The 21,304-nt window shown below is 52.1% G+C and overlaps 1 protein-coding gene across 2 annotated transcripts in view; it reads right to left on the reverse strand.

Moving 5' to 3' along the window:
* Positions 1–595: 595 nt before the first annotated feature.
* C4H1orf94 (chromosome 4 C1orf94 homolog) overlaps positions 596–21,304 on the reverse strand; it is a 39,720-nt gene continuing 19,011 nt past the window's right edge. The window contains exons 2-8 of one of the 2 annotated variants that reach the window (XM_047726778.1): positions 18,807–19,492; positions 15,636–15,896; positions 14,244–14,419; positions 10,038–10,115; positions 8,703–8,768; positions 6,715–6,911; positions 596–1,019 (exon numbers count right to left, since the gene is read on the reverse strand). In XM_047726778.1, the coding sequence (XP_047582734.1) occupies positions 944–1,019; positions 6,715–6,911; positions 8,703–8,768; positions 10,038–10,115; positions 14,244–14,419; positions 15,636–15,896; positions 18,807–19,492 (1,540 nt within the window). In that variant the 3' untranslated portion in view covers positions 596–943. The remainder of the gene's footprint in view (positions 1,020–6,714; positions 6,912–8,702; positions 8,769–10,037; positions 10,116–14,243; positions 14,420–15,635; positions 15,897–18,806; positions 19,493–21,304) is intronic. The other variant, XM_047726779.1, reaches the window with a different exon arrangement.

Here is a 21,304-nt window from a genome sequence, read left to right on the forward strand (position 1 = left end):
AGCTTAGTGACGCCTGCCATGGGTGTAAGAGAGCTTACCACATGCTATTACCAGTTGAGGCCATCTCCTCCCCCCAGATTTGTGTCCTCCACATATGTGGTCAGGATGCTTTCAACAGCCTTATTCAAGTCACTAATAAAAGTTGGTTGAGATAGATCCAAGGGCAGTGTTATCACTCACAGTTTTGAGATTGGCCTGGAGCTTGGCATTGATATACAATCTTTGGATATAGTCTACCCCATTCCAGATTGTTTTTGGAATTGATTTCCAGGTCATGTTTTCCCAACTTGTGTCCAAGAGAGATTTTTTTCCCTATAAAGCAGCCCCCTAAGGAGGGTGCTTTCCTTTTATGTCCACTCCTGTGATACAGGAACTGGGATGCTGAGAAGTGAGCAGGTCACAAAAGAAAAGAGGTTAGCCTTTACATTTATGACCCCTAGGGTATTTATGCAGCACTGCTTGAGGACTCCAGCCTGTTGTCTCCCATCAACATGAGACACAATGCTGTGTCTCATGCATAGGGGAAATGAGCAGTGAAGATGACACAGAGCATGACAAAAATAAGCAGGCACACTCCATTTCAAGCAGCTCACACTTTTATCATAAAATACAAACTTTCTAAAATTAAGTGTCTTACTTCTACTTTACCAACAACAAAAACAAAAATCACTCATGTCAGCTAACTACAGGTGCATATGTGGTTGAGCAGGAGAGTATGTCTATGAGGGAGGTGCATGTGAGGTGTGCAGCATGTGGTGTGTGTGAGAGGGCCTGTGTGTGTGAGAAAGTTGGTCAATAGTTGAGTCTGGTCTTGCTGTTTTCTGTCTGTGACCTGGTTGGAACCTTGGCTTTCCAAACCTCAGGCCACGTTATTACAGAATCCAGAGTTCCAGAGCACTTAGCCCTCACCCAAGGGCGAAGGTAGGAGGAGGGAGAAGATCATCTAAAAATTTATGCCATTCCCACTGGAGGAAAAATACGGGCTGTTCATCACAGGCCCGCCAGCCGTCGAGCCAAACCTGGAAGAGAAAGAAGACAGACGTTGTGACGGAACTGTTAATTTTGTGGCTGTCACGGACTAGAAAGATCATGACAGGCGTGGAGGCTAAATGTTTTAGCATAATAAAAAAATATTTGGCTCTGGAAAAATAAAATATTAAAATGATACAATTGGAGGACAATAAAGAGCTTCTTCTGTCACTTCCTTAGGAAAAGGAGCCCTTGGCAGCCTTTAGGGACTGCCTCTACGGGCCCAGTGTTCTCTCCATCTCCAGGACCACACAGCAGGGAGCCTCTCTGGATCTGAGCCCCTTACCTATGGGCCTAAAGCCATTCTACCTGCCTGGGAAGGCCAGGTATGTCCTTCAGGAATTCCACAACATCACAGAACCCAGGGCCATGTCCCAGTGTGAGATCCCAGAGTCTAGACAATTCCAGGGCTCCCTCTCCCCTTATCAGCTAAGTCAGGTTCCCCATTTAAATACCAGTGCGAAGAATAAGCATTGAGACATCACTGCATGCCTGGAACTTTGCTTAGATCCCCAAGGAAGGAAAAGCTGAGAGCATTTGAGCCTCACCTTCTAAGCATAGAAATGTGTACACTTCTGCTTTTTACCCCTGGCACCACTGCTGTTCATACTTCAAAAGAGAGTTCAAAAGCCATCTCCTCTGTGACCTCTCCCCTGACCTCTCCAGATGGAATCATTTACTCACACTTCTGGGATCCTACAGCAATTTCTTCACCCATCTGCTAGGATGTTTTGAATGAATGGGAACAGAGCTCAGCACAAATTGCAACAGGGCAAATGGCTAGATTTAGTCTAATCCAGGGATTCTCAGCCCCTTTTCAGCTGGGCAGATGCATATTACAGAAGATGTTCGTGTTCACCACACCCTTCCATGAATTAATGAAACAAAAAAGGGAGGGGGTGAGGGAGGGAAACCGCTGCATTAATTTGTAATGCCTCAGCTGGTATGGTATCCGTCGCTCACTGTAAGTGTCATGGACAAGCTAGGCTTTGGGTCGATTTGCTTCCCTTCTCATTAAATAAATTCCAGAAGAGCAGGGACATTATCTGGACTGTTTGCCGCTTTATGCCCAGGGCCCAGCTCAGGACCTGGCACAAGGCAGGTGCCTTGTAAACAAGTATCCTGGCTCTAATCCCATCTCTTCTTCCCTCTTCTGGAACTCATATTGGAAAAGAACTGATTGAAAGTCATGTTAATACAGGGATACCCTGGATTCGGGTCTGATTTACAAAATAAAAACCAGAACCCATACTTCAGCATGTAATAATTTTTGGTAACAAATTACTCAAGATACACCTCATATTTGATTGCCATGCCCCACGCATCTAGACCATTCAGGTTGGGAATTCCTGACGGGTTCACCTGCCAAGGGCATGGTCTAGACAGGATGTCCACTAGAGGGCCAGGAGGAGAGGCAACTCCATGGACTAGAGTTATCAAGGAATGCTTCCTGGAGGAAGAGGAAAAGCTGGAACTCACTTGAGCATGGCGAACTGGCCTGGTTGGCCTGCAACAGTTTCTACATTGGCATTTATGGGGTGATTATTATTTGTGTTCCTTTCCACTCTCAAACTTGTCATTGTTGGGAAGATAAACTGCATATGATTATCCTGCCCCATGAATATACACAACTGATTCGGCGGGGGCGGGGGAGGGTTTGGGACCCCCCCTTCCCTCAGAGCCACAGGCTCCTTCCTCTCCCTCTTCGTATAGTTTAGTTTCTTGGTTTGCTCTTTGTTCCTGATCCTGCTTGTCTCCAAGGCTACACTCACCCTCAGTGCCCTTGCATGCTTCCTCCCCAGTGCAGCCTCTGCTAGACCTGTTCCACCCACAGAACTGGGAACCCTGGACAACACTGCCATACTCCATACTCACTGGGTCCCAGCCAGCGGTGCCCGCATCGCTCTATGATCCCTCCCCACACTCGCCTATTTCTTCTCTCACCTCACTAACACTCCCTCTTGGATCCTTTGCTGGGTCCTCCACATTTCCCCAAGCTCCCTACATGTAGGAGCCCCAGGGCTCAGTCTTGGGTCCTCATCTGTTCTCCAAGCACACATGCTCCCTGGGCCATCTCATTCCATCCCGTGCCTTTAAATATCATCTATATGCTAATGACTCCCAAATGTACATTGCCAGCCCCAGCCTCTCCTCTAAGCCCCAGACTCACATATCCACCTGCCTCGCAGCAACCGCACTCATATGTTTAATGGGCGTCTCCAACTTTGCATATCCAAAACCAAACCCCATCAACAGACCCTTCGTTAGTCATCTTGACCTTAGTATTTTGTTTATTTTTTTATTTTAAAGAGTTTATTTATTTATTTGAGAGAGCGAGAGAGAGAGAGAGTGAGCAGGAGCGAGCACAAGCGGGATTAGAGGCAGAGGGGGGAGCAGACTCCGCGCCAAGCAGGGAGCCCGACTCGGGGCTCAAACCCTGGACTCCAGGATGATGACCTGAGCTGAAGGCAGACTCTTAACCAACTGAGTCCCTAGGTGCCCTTGACCTTAGTATTTGGCATTGCCACTTGTTCAAATAAAACATTGAAGAATCATGCTTGACTTTTCTCCCTTTCCCGCCATCAAGTCCTGTCAATTTGACCAAGAAAATAAATACTCCAGAACTTTTTCACTTATCTCCTTCCCACAGTCTCCGCCAGCACCTCTTTAAGATTTATTTACTTGTTTATTTTAGGGAGAAGTAGGGGGAGGAGGAGAAGGAGAAGGGCAAAGGGGGAGGGAGAGGGACAAGCAGACTCTGCACCAAACAGGGAGCCTAATGCAGGACTCAACACAGGGCTCAATCCCACCACCCTGAGATCAGGACCTGAGACTTGAGCTGAAACCAAGAGTTGGATGCTCAGCTGACTGTGCCCCCCGGGGGCACCCCACCAGCACCTCTTTATCCCAGGGCTGTCAGGGCTCCTATCCTGCGTCCCTGTATCAGCTCTTGCCCTGTGGTCCAGGCTCTGTACATTGGCCAACGTCACCGTCTTTAGACAGAGAATTAGAACATGTCCTCAGCAGTGTAAAAGCTATAATAGCTTCCCACTGTGCTTAAAAGAAAACTCCTCACCATGCCCACCAGGTCCTATCTAGTTTGGCCCTGCTTCCTCTCTGATTTCAATTCCACCCACTCCCTCTCCTACTCACCGTGCTCTGGCTACATTCCCCACCTCGGGGACACTGCCCAGAGTGCTCCTCACCCAAATCTGTCGTCTCCTTTCATTCAGATCTCAGCTCAGGAGACATCCCTTCATTCTCTCACTCCCTTACCCCCCACACGTGACATGTGTGTGGTTTGTTTATTTCCTTACTGTGTATTTCTTTCCCTGGAATGAGAGAAGGAAGTTCTTTGCCTTGTTCCTTCCCTTCAGGAAACGTTGCCTAGAACAAATAATCCTTTGTGGGGACATGGGCCTGCAACGCCCCCCTTGCCTCACTTTTATGATTTCCTGACCTTCTCAACCTCTTGGGCCACAAGCCCACCCTGCTGACCACTCCTCCCCCATGTCACTGACCTCCTGTGCCCACTTTGTCTCCGGTAGACCCCAGGCTCTCTCCCACTCCGCAAACAGCTCCTTTCTCAGCCCTTTGCCACGCTTTTCCTCTCCCTGCCCCTCTGCAGGCACCCAGAGACAGGTGTACCCCCCCCCCGCTCTTCAGTTCCCCAACAGTGCTTCGCACCTGCTGGCTGATGAGACTTGTGGCCACACCCCCTCCCCGGCACAAACAGTTCTGGCTTCTGCAGTCTTGCCTCCCTCAGGCCCGGTGTCATGCTGTGGAATGGGACTTGTTGGGGACAGGTCTTGATTCCACTGCTGTCTTGTATAGTCGCACCCCCAAGGGAGGCGAGACCCTCTGCTACAGACCCTCCAGTCCCCTCCAGGCTGCACCCTGACTTGCCTCCTATTTCCTCCCCTCCAGCCCATCCGTGCACTCCAGGCTGCACCCATCTGCATGGGATCCCAGGCCTACCAGTCAGTCCTTAATATCCAAGCCCAACCTCCCTTTCTAATCCTATTTTCCACCTTTTCTGGGGATAAATCGAATACTTCAAGCAGAAGATGCCTTTGTTCCCCAGGCCTTAAGCGTGCTGCACACTTTCCCATCTGAGGTATGGACCCTCCTCCAGCTGCTGTTCCCTGAAACCTCCCCGCCTGCAGAGCCCCTGCACACCACCCAGCAGGGGTGCTCCCTCTGTCCTTGGGCCATGCTCGCTCTGGAGCTAGGGGGACGGGGACATATTGCTGTTTGTGGGATGGGGTGACTGGGGGAGATCCTGGGAGCCAGGCTCTCTCTCGTCTCTATTCTTTCTCCCAGAACAAGGTTGTGTCCACATCTCATCCCTTCTCAGTCTCTGAAGGGAAGGACTGTGTCCTAGGCATCTGTGGGTCCCCACAGGCTACATTCATATTAGCCACATGAACTAACACAGAGCTTTCCAGGGTTATCAGCACCCTGATAATCTGTACAGGAAAAGGGAAGAAAAGAGGGGGAAAGAGAAAAGAAAGAAGGAAGGAGGGGGAGGGAAGAAAAGGAAAAAAGGAAAAAAAGGAAAGAAAAGGGGTCATGGATTTCATGTTCAAATAACACTATCGACCACCTCGTGAACATTTTCTATGAACCTTGAGAAATTAAATAGTCTGAGAATTCCAATGATTAAGAAACCTGCTAATCTTTGTTTCTCACAGCTTTGCCCAAACAGATCCAACTCTGGAAACCTTTTTTTAAACATGTAATCCTCTTACAAGGCATTCAGGGGAAACACTGAAACTATGAGAGTTTGGGGAGACCTAGGTGACATCACAATGAGGGTCTGTGACGGGGAGGTGGACAGGAAGGGAATCCATGTCAGGCTGGGGAATTTGTCCCTCACTCTATCAGCTCAGTTCCTCAAACTGGGGCACAGCTTCCCCAGGGTGTGTGAGGCTCAGGTCTTCAGGAGGGACGCGGCCTGCCTCTCGGAGCATGAATACAAGTTGAAGATTGGGTGGGTGAGAATGAGCGACCGTGTGCTCTTCTATCGAGACAAGGAACATTAATTTATGGCTGACCAGCATGTAAAATTTGTGTGGAATTTTCAGCTAAAATGCTGAGTTTGTGTTGGCTGCTTGCTGTGAAGTCCCTATCCTCTGCTGTTTGGGGCCCTTTGGTGGGAAAGCATGAGCAGCCGTGATAAGCCCAGGAAGCCCCTTCCGCAGGGCCTGTTACAAAGTCAATGGGATGTTGGAGAGATTAGCCTGGGAAGGAGCTCAGGGTGCAGTAAGGAGGGCCAAGGGAGGGAGCTGTAAGAAGATTACTCAGCCGTGTCCTGTTGTAAACCAATCAAACGGGCAAAGGCAGATGGGTCATGCTCCATCACCTGCCACCTGCTAGAGAGTGTACCTGCTGTCCACGGCCAACTAGTGTGCCTACGTTTCTGCAGCCAGACTGTGAGGCCCCAGCCCCATCGTGGGCCTACAACAGGGGCCCAGCAAACCCTGGGCCAGCCTCACCTCCATACCAGGTCTCTCCAGGACACACAGAGCCTCCGACCGGCACAGGTTTCCTCCCTCCCCTCAGCCACGGAACGTATGCACAGAGAACGCACCAGTGAGGCCCACCTGGCATGCTCCCCTCTCCTGCCCTCCCCGGCAGACTTCGGGGTCCAGGGTGGACTTACAGTGTGAGTTGAGGACTCACCCGTATGCCTGGGGGACGAGGTACTGCGGCCCATCTCCTGCCATGGGGGAAGGGTCTCGGGGATTGGTGGACAGCTTCGGAGGTGTCCTCTGGGGGTATGGATAGTTGGGCTGGACGAAGGGAATGTAGCTCAGCAAGGGAGTGTAGGAAGAGCGGAAAATCTGCTGTCCCATCTGCTGTGGATTGTACGGCGTCACCTGCAGGTCAGAGACGAGAGAGGGGCTGGGTCCAGCAGAGCCCATTGCTTCCAAACCTCCAGTTCCTGGCTTTAGCCCCAAACCCAATCCTGGCACCCCCCCTCAGCCCCTGTGCCCCTCAGTCACTGTAGGTGTCTATAAGGCACCCTGTTGGGATGGCAAAAGCCCAAGGCTCAGATTCCTATCTGAATGGCAAGATACTTAATTTGTCTGGGCCTCAGTTTCATCATCTATAGAATGAGCAAACATTCCCTTCACTGTATGGAGATTGAGTCGGTTGATAAAAGCAGAGATTGGTGCATAACAAAGAGCAAATAAGTTTTATTTCCATTCTCTGGCCTGCCTCCCTACCTCTTCCTCTGTCAATAACCATCCAAAAAGCCCTTGTTCATTTTTAAGTCTTTTACTATCTAAAAAAAAAAAAAAAAAAAAAAAAAAAAGGCTGTTGAGATTTCTATGTCCCTGGCTTCTACCTCAGGATCTCAACAGTCTCCCAAGTCCAAGACAGCCCAGCTCAGTGGAAATGCCTGTGCCAGGTGATGGGGATATTCTGCATCTGTCTGGTGTGGTAGGGCGGCCGCCAGGCCCACGAGTCTACTGGTTGACCACTTGAGCTGTGGCTGCTGTGGACCCGAGGAAATGAATTATACATTTTACTTGATTCAAATGTAAATAGCCATATGTGGCTAGTGGTTGCAGTATTGTACAGTGTGAGTCTAGGAGAAAGGGCATACCCTAAATGATGGAGAGCTCATTACATCTTAGGCACTGTATTCTACTCCTGACAGCTCCAAATGTCAGAAAACCCTCTCGTGTATGGAGCTGACATCCATCCTCCTGGATTCTGAAGGGAGTTTCCAACAAAACTGGGGAAACTTCTGAGATTCCTCTTTAAAAGCCAGAGTCTGGGATCTAAGCTGCTGAGGCATTCAGCACACTGACAGCCTTCTCTCACCCTGCATGTCCTTATCTAATTAAGTTGACCTTGCACAGTGTGTGCTCCAAGTGTCTGAGTTGCGGTCGGAACCCCCAAGGCATGAGACTGGTACCCATGCCCTGAACCGCACCTCGACACCTGTTCCCTTCAAAAGCCCAAGCCCCTCCCTCTGGGCCCTCATGTCTCCCCCGGGGGAGAGATAGGACCTGGTGATGCTGGATGTGGGCCCCCAAACCCCAAGATGATGAGCTAAAGGTCTGAAAGAGCCACGACCTCACAGAGAGAACCCAGGAAGGCACCTCCCAGGACAGACGCAGAAATGGCAGAAAATGGGGGGCTGGCGGAGGTCCAGACCTGGGAGGCAATTGACAGGAAAGAGGAGCAGGTCCTGGAGCTCACACAAGCCTTCTGGAGGGATGTGTCCTTAACTCCGTGGAACTGGTAAACACCATAAAAAATGCCCCTCTGGAACCATGTCCGGGATATACTTTGCTGGCGAAAGCAATGACAGAATAGCATGCCCAGAAAGCCACATCTGTACAAAAGGTTGGTGTAAAGAGATGTCCCTGGAAGGGTCCTGAAGGAACCAGCAACAGCAGCTGCCTCTGAGACTTTTTTTTTATTTTTTAACTTTGGACCATGTTCTTATATTACTTTTCCAGATACACGCACAAATGTAAGGTTGTCTCAACATGCTCCCTCTGGAGCTAAGGGGACATATTGTTGTTTGTGGAATGGGGGTAACTGGGGAGACCCTGGGAGCCAGGCTGTCTCTCGTCTCTATTTTTCTTGATGCCACACAGCCCCTACTGTTAGAAAAGTAGCTCTGGCTCACTTAATAAAGTAACCTGTACCTGTGGGCTCTTCTCTACCCTCTGGAACATTCCAACATACTTCAGGTCAGAGGTACAGTTTGCTCCCTGAGGGGAGAAAAGAGGTGTAGGGGTGTGAGTCTGAGCGTGGCTTCTGTCCACCTGTGTGTGAGCGGGGGCAAGACCTGCCTGGAGACGCAGTGCAGTGTCAGCCTCTCCCCTCACACCCCCATATCTGCCCCAAGACTTTCACTGTCTCTGAATACAGGTGTGTGCCACTTAGCGGCAGGCATAGAACTACGTCTTCCTTTGTGTCTCTGTATCTGTGTGTGTCTGTCTCTGCGGCTTTATTCTGATTCTGTGTTTTTGTGTATGTGTGTCCAAGAGGCAACAAGCCACGGTCGTTGGCAGCATGGACTCTGAGGTTAGGCTGCCTGAGGTCAGACCCCGATTCTGTCCTCGTGTAATTTTCAAGCTGATATCCTCTCCTGGCTTACCCGTGGAAGTGGGGGGTGCCAGATTTAGCAAACAAACAAACAAAAAAGACATCCAGTTAGGTGTGAATTTCAGATAAACAGCAAATCATTTTTTTCATATAACAAGGACCCATACAATATTGGGGGCTTCCTTATACCAAAACTTTATTCACCATTTAACTGGATGTCTTCTATTTTAACTAACAAACTGACCCAGAGGGAGAGGAGTCCTCGGCCCCACCGATGCTGGGCAAAACCATGTGGTTTTCTTTGGCCAGCAGAAGGCAGGTGCACGCTGCCATGTGCTAGCTCCAAGCTGATGCTTCCAGAAGCAGTGGGTGTTGCTGATCACCTCTCCCGCTCTCCTGTCACCCACCTGAGGCAGGAGCAAAAGCTACTCTATCTTCAGTATGGTCCCCAAAGGAAGACCTGTGAAATGGGCTTGAACCCAATCCCAGCCCAGCTCAACCAACCCATAGACCTGTGAAGGAAAAATAAGTATTTATTGTTGAAAGTCTCTGGGATATTGGGGCTGTCTGTTGCCACAGCAAAAGCTAACTAGTATGTTAACTTTATGACCTTGCACACGTTACTTAATCTCTCTGTGCCTCAGTTTCTTCATCTCTAACCTATTCCACAAGGTGGCTGGGAAGTTTATGCAGATAAAGCCCTTGGAGAAGGGCTGGGATGCAGTGAGGGCCATGGAAGCACCAGCATCTAGCACCTAGGGACACAGATTTGATTCCAAGTGCATGCTGGCCTTCGTGTCTATTCTCTGGGGCCAAGGGCGGGCCAGAAAATCTGGCTAGTGACCTGCTGGACCAAGATGAGGAAACAGATGTCCTTCTGACCTGAAGGCCTTCATGGCACTGGAACAGAGGTGAGGAGGTTGTGTACTCACCTGTCGGGAGTAACAGCCCATTTGGGGATGCAGGGCCTGCTGATAGGGCATCCTGGCTGCTCGCTGCGGGTATAGGCCCTGCAGGGAGAAGGGGGAGGCTCAGCGCAGTGGGGGCAAAGGGCTCCCCACCAGAGAGCAGCAGCCACTTGGCCCAGCTTCCCGCTCACAATGCCTGGATTGCCAGCCTGCTCGAGTCCATCCCACCGCACTGCTAGCCAGACCCCTCCATCGTCTGTCCAGCCACCAGACTGAGCAGGCACAGCTCACACCACACAGGAAGCCCCTGCTGAGCAGGCTTCATAGCCTTTCAGGGGAGTGTTTAAGGGGAGAGGGATCTGATGGTCTCTTGAATCCCAGATCCGCCCCCCTTGGTGGCTGTGTAACCTTGGGAAAGTCACTTCACTTCCCTGAGCCTCTTTTTGCTTGTCCATAAAATTACGTGTATTCAAACAGGTAGAGCCTGTGAAGGTAGCCAAATTATCTCTGTTGTTATCTATACCCTTTTTCTAAGTGCCTTTCCCCAGACTGCAGTCCTGCCCCAAGACATGAGGCATCGATGAGCCTCTGTGTGTGTGCGTGTGCTGGTTTGCCTCCATGTTTGTTTCGGCACATCAACACGGGTGCTTCCACTCATGTCCGCCGCTGTGTGTTTCGGGAGTATTAGGCTGGGTCTCTGCAGCTGTGTATCTGCACACCCACACATTCACCCATGTCTGCTCCTTATGGCGAGGACCGGCAGGAAGATAAATGAGTTAGTGCCTCCAACAGCTTAGAACCGTGCCCAGCGCATAGCAAGGGTTCTGTGAATGTTCGGTATTTTCAGCATCGCTCACTGCTCCCCCACCTTGAAGAGGCGGTCGGGCCAGTTCAGCCGAATGGGAAGTAGAACCTTTATTCAGAACTCCATCTGGGGCGGCCCTGGGCACCCATGTGTACACACACACACACACACACACACACACACAGAGTTGGCTACAGTGGGTGGGGTCAGATCATAGTCCCTCCAGGCTCAGACTGCCTCTACCTGACAATTCAGAGTTACCTCCTAAGACGCAGCTCAAAGCAGCCTTCAGGCCAGTATGTCTTTCCAGAAGATTCCAAATCCCAAGATGGTGCCCCCATTCTGGGCCAGCTTGTGCCAATTATCAAAGTGTTGATGGCCGACACTGTGCCCTTGATGACTTCTTCAGCACCCATGGGCTGACATGGGGCCCATCGTCCAGGTCCCTGAGTGTACACAACCTCCAGAGCCTGCCCTGGCTCTCTGCTCCCAGGTGACTAACACAGGCCGTGGTCGGGCTGCTCCCACTGCCACCAGCCCCTTTACCTGCGGCCAGAGCACCAGCTCCCCTTCTCTGCAAGCCCTGCGGCCCCAGGGCAGCCCTGCTCACCACCATGACCATAGCCTGGTCTCTGCGCCCCCCGCCAGGGCCTAAACCTGAGCAGTCAGTCAGTCAGACAGGCAGGTTCCCTGCAGCTGTTCTGGTGCACGGCGAGCTCCGAGACCAGGTTCCGCGTGCCCACCTCCCTCCTGGTCAGCCTGGGCTCTGCGTGCATAGTCAATTCCCAGGGCCTCCGTCCTCCCCACACCTGGGCTGGGCTGCTCCCAGGGCCCATGCAAGACAAAGAGCCGCCCATCCCTGTTCCATCCTGGATGGGTTTGCAGGAGTCAGGACCACATGCATCAGTACGAGCGGCACACTCTCTGACCTTCAGGACATTTCTAGTTGTTCAAATTGCTAATTCTGCAATTCTGTAAAATCACAAGCAAGGGTAAATAAACATTCATTCTTCTTTGCTTGAGGTCACGGCCCCTTTCTACCTTCCCTCCTTAACTGGGAACAGAGTTCCTTTATGCTAAGAAGCAGCCTAGGAGCCTCCAGAGCTCCTTGGTGCTGCGGACTTAGTCTTCCATGGCTCTGCATCGCTCCACAGTGGAGCTCTGAGTAAATTGGATTTGGGACCTCATCTTTATTCCTAACGCCACGCAGGAGAAGAGACGAGGATAGACCGTTCCCTGTTTCTCCTCTCTGTCTCCTCAAGGTCTGTGGAGCTCCCTGACCCTGTTTCCTAGGAAAATCAGGGCTGAATAATAATAAAAACCAACATCTGTATCATACTTTAGACTTTTCAAAGCCCTTTCTCACCCGTGGACTCAATTAACCTTACAACTGAGTCCATGCCACCGCCACCGTCGCTGCTGCTAATTGCTACAAGCCCATTTCACAAGTGAGGAGACCAGGGCTCAGAGCATTTAGCTAACTTGAGCTTGCCCAGAGCCACCCAGCTTGAAAGCAGCAGATTTCTTTAAATGCCAAGTCTTCCAGTTCCAGAACCTGCCTTCTTTTTATTATGTCAGGCCCCTTGATGAGCCGTCTTGAAGTTAGACTGCATTATGAAATCCTGAGAAGCTGTGAGAAGGTAAATGGCCCTGTTCTCCCTTGCTACCTGGGAGGGTCAGTTTCTCCAGCCAAGGCCAGGAAGCCTTAGAGGCAGCTATGCGCTGCAAACACTGGCATCTCTGAAAACAAAGGATCTTCATGCTCAGATAATACGTTCGAATCTCACTCCCTCCAAAAAGCCAAGCCAGAGACAATGGACATAGCAAGGAGCTCTTAGCCACTCTTTATAACGTGAGCCAGCGTGCACCTGCTTTATACGCTGAGCCCTGAGTGCACTTAGAGCAAATCAGTTTACAATGTATAAAATGATGCGGTTGCTTCTCTTCCTGGGTTGGGGGTGAAGTCATAGTGCTGGTCTGCGACTTGTGCCTGACCTGTGCTGGACTCTGGGCATTGCAGTCATCTGTGAACACCCTCGCCTGGCCGACACCCAGCCAGTGGTTAGGGTGGAGCCAAGGCTTTTAAATTACTTCAATGAATGAGTAAACATAAATAAAAAGGAACAGGTCGCTCAGTAGGTAAGTAAAGGACTGAAGAGTGAAGGAGCAAACACAGAAACGCCAGGATGGAGAGCACTGGAGAAGAGGTCTGGGGACAGATGAGGGCGCGAACAGGGCAGTTCTCTCAAGACCTAAGAAAGGACGAGACAGATACGGGACTGACTCACGCTAGCCTCCCCCTCCATCATGCTTCATGGCAGCCCCAGCTCGAGGCTCTCCATCCTGCAGAGGGAGGGGGTGGGCACTTGTCCTCTTTAGCAAACAAACAAACAAAAAGGCTTGAAAACAAAACATCAGAGAGAAAATCAGACACTTCGCTGAACTCTGTGAGCTTCTGTTTAAGCTTCTGGGGCTGAGTCTGGTGGTCCCGCTCAGAGAGGCTCTATGTGGGGTAGAGAAGATCTGCCTTCTGCACAGGGGACACCTAAGCCCAAGGCTTGCCGCTCTGTTGTAAAGGAGATGAACACAGGGAACCAAGGAGTCGTGGGAGCAGAAGGGACACAGAGACTGGGTGAGATAATTTGCAGGTGTATTGCCTTCTCTGTGTGCCCTCTCCATGCTTTCCTGGGCCAGCCCAGGGCAGCAGGCCCCCAGGGACCTGGGTGTACAAGTTGGCGTATCCTGCCCATATACCTACGTGCCATTCTGGAAAGGCTGGGGCAGAGGCCAGTAGACCAAGAAATCTTAGATGCTGAGCACCTTTCCTGGAGAAACTGAGCACAACCTAAAGGGACTGTTGAAGCTGCTGAATTGAACTAAGGTTTAAACCAGAGTGGACATTGATTTGATTTTTTTTCCTCCTTCTGTCCAGTGGGCGGCAGCTCTTAAGGGAGATTGACTTAATAGACAGACTAAAGAAACTACATTTTCCTGCAGAAATAAGTTCCATGAGTAAAATTTCCAGGAGCCCTGCTCCTTGTGTTTCACTGTCCCTTTGTGTCTGGTCACGAACTCCCTTTAGGCTAGGAGCCCCAGACTGTGAATGCGTGCCAGGCCATGGGAGCTGGTACAAGCTAAGACTACTCAGATATCCTTTAAATAAGGTGGTCATCTAGATTGGCATCCACCCCAGGACACTTGGGAGTGAAAAGAGGGTGCTTAGAATAATTATGATGGGAAAAAAGACCAAAGCCGGGACTGTCCCAAGTACTCTAGGACACATGTCATCCAACTCTAAAGGAAGTCACAGCAGGTGGGTGGGAAACAAGGACTATGCCCTCATCCCATGCTGGGAGCCCAAGCACTTCACAGGCCAACACTAGCAAAGCAGAGGTGAGGGACCCTCTCACTCACCTGATACTCACCTGATACTGCGGGAAGGTAGAGTGATTTGTGAACACAGGAGGAGGCGGGTAGTTCAGGTTGAGCCAGAGTGGCTGGTTCAGGGTGGCTGAGGTCAAGGCTGTAGCAAAGCGTGGGGTGAAAACATTCCCTGTGTACTTGAGGTTGCTCTTGTCGGCCACCGTCACAGGTGGGTTAACTGTGAGTCACAGAAGGAGAGTGTCTCAGGGACTGCAGAAGGAGGAGGCCAACACACCCGCAGCACCAGGGCCACCTCGGGGTTCATGTTCTCAGGTCCTTTAAGCTCCAAGAGAGTTCCTCAAAGTGTGGGGGACTTTCCAACTACGGGAAAACATCGTTCGCACACACCTGGCGAATTTGGAAGTGGTGCGAATCCCAGCATGGTCTGGCTTAGAGCTCTTTCTCCACTATTCGCTAGTAAAGGAGGTGGTTTAGCAAGAGAAAACAATACACCAGGTTGCTAGGGCCATAGTTCATCCATGTAGAAAACCAAATGCTTCTCAGTGCTTTACAAAAATCCAGTTTTATACCAACAATTGCTATGCCGTTGGAATTCATACTAACCAAATTATTAAAGCAGCCCCCTGAGGACATACACTTGGCCACACTGAGGACCTTACCCAGGTTATATATAACTGACACGGTATGACCCCAAATTAGTCTGAATGGATAAGATCTGGTTGGGTTGTTCTAGGATACGAATCCTTGATTCTCTCCCTCTGTCCTGTGGGCTTCTAGAGTCAAAGATGGGGCCTCAACTTCCCCTTAGAACATCTTTTGGGGGAAAGGAGGTTTGATGGAGACAGATGTAGGGAGAGAAAGGAGGGACATGGATAACCTCAGTGTAGGAATCATCTGAAGCATGGATTTTTCCTTGGCTTGAACAACTTGAGGGCACAGAGGTATGCGGGCTCAGGGCTATATTCAAACTGACCCCTCGTGGACCCCCTGGGACCCTGAAATTCACCTGCATTCCTCTAGCAGTGGTAGTCCTGATAAGGGACATGGGAGAGAGTCATTCCCCCATTCTATGAGTTTAAAAACACACGCCCAGAGAAAGCCAGTGACTGGCCCTTGGATGAGGCAGCCATTTGGTGACGATGGAGCCGTCACGGGGCTATGAGAGTATCTGGAAGGGGCACCGGGGTGGCTCAGTGGGTTAAAGCCTCTGCCTTCGGCTCAGGTCATGATCCCAGGGTCCTGGGATCGAGCCCCGCACCAGGCTCTCTGTTCAGCGGGGAGCCTGCTTCCCCCTCTCTCTCTGTCTGCCTCTCTGCCTACTTGTGATCTCTGTCTGTCAAGTAAATACATAAAATCTTAAAAAAAAAAAAAAAAAGAGAGAGTGTCTGGAATCCCCTTCCTCTCCAGCCCCTCCCCGCGCAGGGCCAGCTTACGTTTCAACTCCAGCCCGTCCACCTCCACTTTGCTGCGAAGCTTTAGCTGCATGCTTGGGTTTTTGGTGGCCCCAAGAAACTCATAGAGCAGGTTCTTCTCGGCTGGCCACGCAGGCTTCTTGGCTGGTAGGGCCGTGGTCACGGAGCCCACTGAGTCACTGCACCCCTCTTCACCGCAGCTGTCCTTCCGGCTCTGGGGCCACTGACTGAGAAAGAGGCTCTCTCGACCCTTGGTCGGCTCCTTGATGCCAGAGTTCCATTCTATGGCAGGGGAGGGGAAACTGAGTCAATGGGTCTGGGAGGCCACGGGCTGGATGCAGGGAGCACTTTCTTTTGGACAAAATGACAGGTCCTCCCTATCACACACCTGTGGCTCAAACTGCTCTGGGGTCTCCCTTACAGCCCAAGCCAGTCCTAGTCTCCTCCCTGAAGCCTTCATGGACCACTGCCCATCACAGCCTTCCCCTCTCATGCGTGCAAACGTGGATCCATCCGTCCATCCATCCTCTCTTCCTTCCATCCAAACTTCCGTCCTTCCAATTACCTTTCTTTTCTTCTCTCTCTTTCTCTCCTCCCTCCCCTTTTCTCTGCTTTCTCTCCTTTCTACCTTTTTTCTCTCTTCTCTCCCTCTTTTGTTTCTCCATTCCCTCTATTCATCCACAGTGTCAAGCTTGGGATACGGAGCTGCCTTCAGCCCCGCCTCCTGGCTCCGTAGGGAAGACGCACAGCTTCTGTAGAACACGTGGCCTAGCTGAGGTCCGGCCCCTCACTGTGGACTCTACTCCTGTTTTGGTGCTCACGGGTGATCCAGCCCATTTGTCAGCACCAGGCCCTGACCTGAGTACTGAGGACACCGATGAGTCAGAGCCAGACTCAGGCCTGCAGGAGCTCACAACAAGGAGGGAGAGAGAGAGACAGACCCAGAAATAGCTCCAGGACAAGGCAGATGGGAACTGTGAGGTGACAGAGGGACACAGTGGGAGAAGAGAGTGTCTGAGATGGCTTCTCTCAGTGAGGGTCAGAGGGTTTCCAGAAGGAAGTGGGCCTTCCAGGAGGCCTTCTGTCCAGGAGTACAGGGAGATGGCATGGCAGGGGCGGGCATCAGAGAGACACAGCAAGTGCATGTCCACACAGTGCGTGCCGTTGGGGCCAGGCCCGGGTCCCTCTGCAAACAGACAGAGCGGTCCCCTGGTGTGGGATGCTGCCTGGACCATCCCAGGACCCTCCACAGCAGTGATTTTTTTCACCTAGATTTCCTTTCGAGCAAAGGGACTCATTCTTCAATCAAAATTAACTATGGCCGAAATTGTATTTATGTGGGTTTGTTTGTTTTTAAGGCAATGTCTGGCTGAAGTAGTGCTCTCCACTCCTTTCCCAGCCTGGAGGCTTTGCATGTCTCCATGGAGCTTGTCTGGGAAAGAGTGCCGGACACCCAGCAAGGACCTCAGATTGTTCCCGGCGCGGCTGGATCAGAGGACCTGTGCCCAGTGTCACCTGTTGGAAATGGATTGGATCCCTCCAGCTCGTGCCCCCACTGCAGGCCAGTGGTCTTGTGGCTAAGTCTGGATAGGACCGGGCCTGCCCTCCTAGCACCATCCCAGAGAAGGAAAGAGTGCTCTAGCCTGAGCCAATTTAGAAGAAAATGACATTTTTAGCAAAACATGTCCCTGGAGTCTCTTCCAAGAGTTTCTCTGGTTGCCAAGTTTAGCCCCCAGCCAGTGTGCTGAAATAACAGTACCCGCTAATAATAGCCTTTTCCCCAGAGACCCACACACCTGCCGTCTCTCACACACCTCCCGTTGCCTTGAACGGGCCTGCCGCTCACTCAGCTCCAAAGCTCCCTCTTTCAACGTCTGTGTACACAGGCAGACAGAAGACAGACACACATACATTCTTGCCTGTTGTTCCTCTGCCTCACTTACGTGTGCACAACGATGCACATAAGATGGATACACAGAGATATACACTCGAGACACACTCAGATGCCCCCACACCCACCTTTTCTCTAACACACCCACATCTATAAAACGTCCTTTGGCACACCTTTGCCCACATATCTATACATAGATACACACACACGCACACACACAGTGTGGGGAGGGTGGGTGGGACAGGACCACCTCCAAGCCGGCAGCCCCATCCCACAGAGAGCTATCCAGGTGTCCTTCCTGGAGAAGGAGGTAGTGGGAAGGTCTCACGCTCTGGGCAGGGCTCAATTGTCACACGCAGAACTCGCAAAAAGCCCTCTGCGTCCCAGGGGCCTTCCCAGGACCCAGAGTCCAGCTTGCTGTCCCCAGCTCTGATTCCTCGGCCTTCCCAGAACGTTCCATAACACAGAACATGCACCACTTCTCTTAAGGAGATGGATTCGGGCCCTCCCAACACAGCATCTCAGTTATCAATCCATGCTTACAGCCTGGGGGTGATTTTTCTTTTGGTTGACGTATGATCAACTCTCCTAAAGACTGCTGACTGTAAGCAAATGCCTCTGCCATCAGTCTGCCTTGGAACCATTCGGTCTGAGTGGCTGGTTCACAACATGCAGAACCTGGAGGTGGAGTGGGGGGAACTTGGAAGGTGGCTGGGCTTTCAGGAAAGGGTGTGGACTCCTCAGTTAGCAGGTGGAAAGACACTGTTCTAGGGTTCAGGAGTCCCAGAGAACAAGTTCGGGGCAGTCTGAATGGCATGTGGAGAATTTGCATGCCTCCCCCCATCCTGGCCCCAGAGTGAAGACCAGTCCTCGTGGTCAGAACAGGTGCCTCCGTCGGAAGCCAGATGACCCCAGCTGCTAATCACACTTCCCTCCTATCCATCTTAAAGTCCCTATGCTGCAGTTTCAGCTGGGGTAAACGCCTCCATCAATGTATTCTGCATGCCTGGATTCAAAAAACGAGCCAGTTACCACATGTGCCTCTATCTCCTCTCAAAGTGTGTTGGGATCAAGGCCACTGTGTTTGCTTCCACAAGCTGTGTCCCCATACATGGGCATCCAGCAGAGGGGGCCTGTGGGTGCTGAAAACCACTTGCACTTGGGGACTGTGGGCATCAGAGAGGCCACCGTGTCTAACTCTGTTCAAAGATGCTGCGTGCACCTGCTGCAGCCCTAACGGGCTCTCTGGCAGGTTCCTCCCTGAAGTCTCGCTCACTAGCCCGGCCCCCAGCCACACTCACCCATTAAGAGGTGCCCCTCCATGGTGGACTCAGCCTCGGGCTTGGAGCAGATCTTGGCAAACACTGGGAGCTGCCTCTTCTGAGCAGAAAGCTCAGGAAGTTTGTCAGGGGGTGCGGGAGGTGGGGGAGGCAGCAGGAGGAAGGGGCACAGCCCTGTGGGTTCCCTGGGTCCTGGGCCACGGAACATGCTGTTCTGCAGGAAGTCTTTGATGGCCCTGGTCTCCTCCAGCACCACCTTGTTGTCAGGAGCCTTAGCTGCCTCTGTGGACCTCAGGGGGAACTGCGCCAGGAGCTTGTTGATTTCCGAGTTGGAGGCGCCCAGGATGTGGCCCCTGTCTTCTGTCCCCTTAACACTCTTGACCTTGGCAGCACGCAGAATGCCCGTGACTGTAGACATGACAGAATCGCAGTCCTGCCGGCTGCTGATCACAGACATGGCCACCTTCGGATCCAGAAGGGTGTCGGCGGCAAGGATGGCAGCTCCTGGGTACTCACTGCTGTCTGCCAGTGGGGAAGGTGCAAGAAGGCGGGGAGCCGGCTGCCTGGGCCCCTCAGGGGAAGTGCTGGGTACTTCCAGCTCCCCAGAGGTCTCTGTGACTAAGATGAGGTGCTCTTTGGTCAGGCTCAAGAATTCCTGCTCCACCAACAGGGAGATCTCATCTTTGTCACGGCTGAGCTCCAGAGCTCTGCAAACAATTCAGAAAGAGGTTGTTTTAGTGTCAGCTCACTCAGGGGTTGGGGGGGGGGGTCCCTGTAGCAGGCCCCAGGCCGCAGGGAAAGGGGGCAGAGAGAACACATCTCCAGGTAAGAGAAACCCACTGCTTTCTCAAGAGGGAAAATGCACAAACAGCAGATTCCCAAGATGTTTCTAGGCCCCCAGCAGGCCCGGCACCAAGAGCACAGTTCTGGGAATCAGGACATCGGGGTCCTCTCCAGATGCTCTGTCTTGCTGAGTAACCTGAGCCTCAATTTCAGTCCCTCCCTCCCTGTTCAGTTGTGCCTGGGACCTGAAGCAATGAAAGTCCAGCCACGTTGGGGTTGGGAATGAGTCAACAGCCCTGAGCACAGAGGCCAGAGTGCTGGGGGCTGAGCCCTGGGAGTAGAGGGCTGGACCGGTGCCCTGGCTCCCTCATTTCCCCGCTATGACCCTGGGCAGGTCGCTCAGCATTTCCATGCCCTGTCTCCTCATTTGGTCAACAAGAATATCAGAGATGGCAAAGCACTTTAGCATAGGGTGAGGTTGACCCAGGGTGTGTCAGCCTGGTTGGATCCTAGAGACCGCACTGTGGTCCCTGTGGGTGGAGACCTGTGGCTCCCCGCAGGCTGGCACGGCCCTCTGACCAGATCACAGCATCTGGACTAAGCGTCAGCTCTTGGGAGCCCAGGAGTCACTTGGTCCCCGCACGGATTCACAGGCATCTCCCTGAACTCCCACACTGGCCTCTACCCACACCTCCAACACTGGGCCCCAGCTGGACCCCTGACAGTCAACAACAGCCTGATGGGCCCGATGGGGCCCAGGGACTCTAGGCACTTGCTTGTTCGCTTTTTCCAGATGGGGGAGAGGATGTCAATCATGCCGGCCTGGCGTCTTTGGCCAGGGGGCACCTTCCTCCCTGACACGGTCAGAAGGACCATGGCAACCTAGCTTAAAACCATCTGCTTTCCATATGTGATGGGTTCCCAGAAAAAGTGGCTGAGGTGGTCTACAAAGAGCATTCTGGAAACCACTCAGTGCCCCTGGGGGAGGGTGGTGAAGGCAATGAGGAAGGGGCAGAGGGAAGATGAAAGTGCCCACGAGGGGAGCTTAGCCGTGGGGGAGGCCAGGAACACACCCCTACCCTGACGGTTCTTCCCCAGGGCTCAGTGAGTCCCTCGAGCAGGGACCATGAATCCTGCCAGCCGGGATGTGCCTTCCTCATAATGCTCTTCGTGTGTGAGCACATGCCTCGCCTGTGCAAAAGAACAGATGTGCACACTTGTGGATGTGTTTGATGAGCACGCACAAGCACCGGTGCAAAACAACTCCCACGTGAGCACACACGGAGCCAGGGAAAAGTCACTATACTTGACAACCACTCAGAACAGGCACAGCAGACAGTCCCAGGTTCTCCCAGCTGCGCCAGGCATTACTCCCTTAGTTGCTGGGTCCTCGTGAGGTCCAGGGAGACCTGGGAAAGGAGCTGGGTGGCCAGAGCCCTCAGGAAATACAGGCAAGAGCATGTCTCCACTTAATCAACTGACCACCAGCCCCGCAGGTGGCCTCGGCAGACTTAGAAGCAGAGACGGGCCAGGAGAAAGCAGATTCCAGCCACGCAGACCTGGGTCTCCATCGGGCACTAATGCCTATTTCATGTCAGACCCTGGAACCTCAGGGCCTCCTCTGTAGCCTGGGCATGACACCTGAACCAATATTGTGATGATGGGGTGAGAACCTGGGGAGGCAACCTGGGTTTGAGCTTAGCACGCGTCCTCTGGGAGCTCCCGAAGGCGGCATT

The sequence above is a fragment of the Lutra lutra genome, chromosome 4 (genome assembly GCF_902655055.1).
Source record: "Lutra lutra chromosome 4, mLutLut1.2, whole genome shotgun sequence".
NCBI classification, from domain to species: domain Eukaryota; kingdom Metazoa; phylum Chordata; class Mammalia; order Carnivora; family Mustelidae; genus Lutra; species Lutra lutra.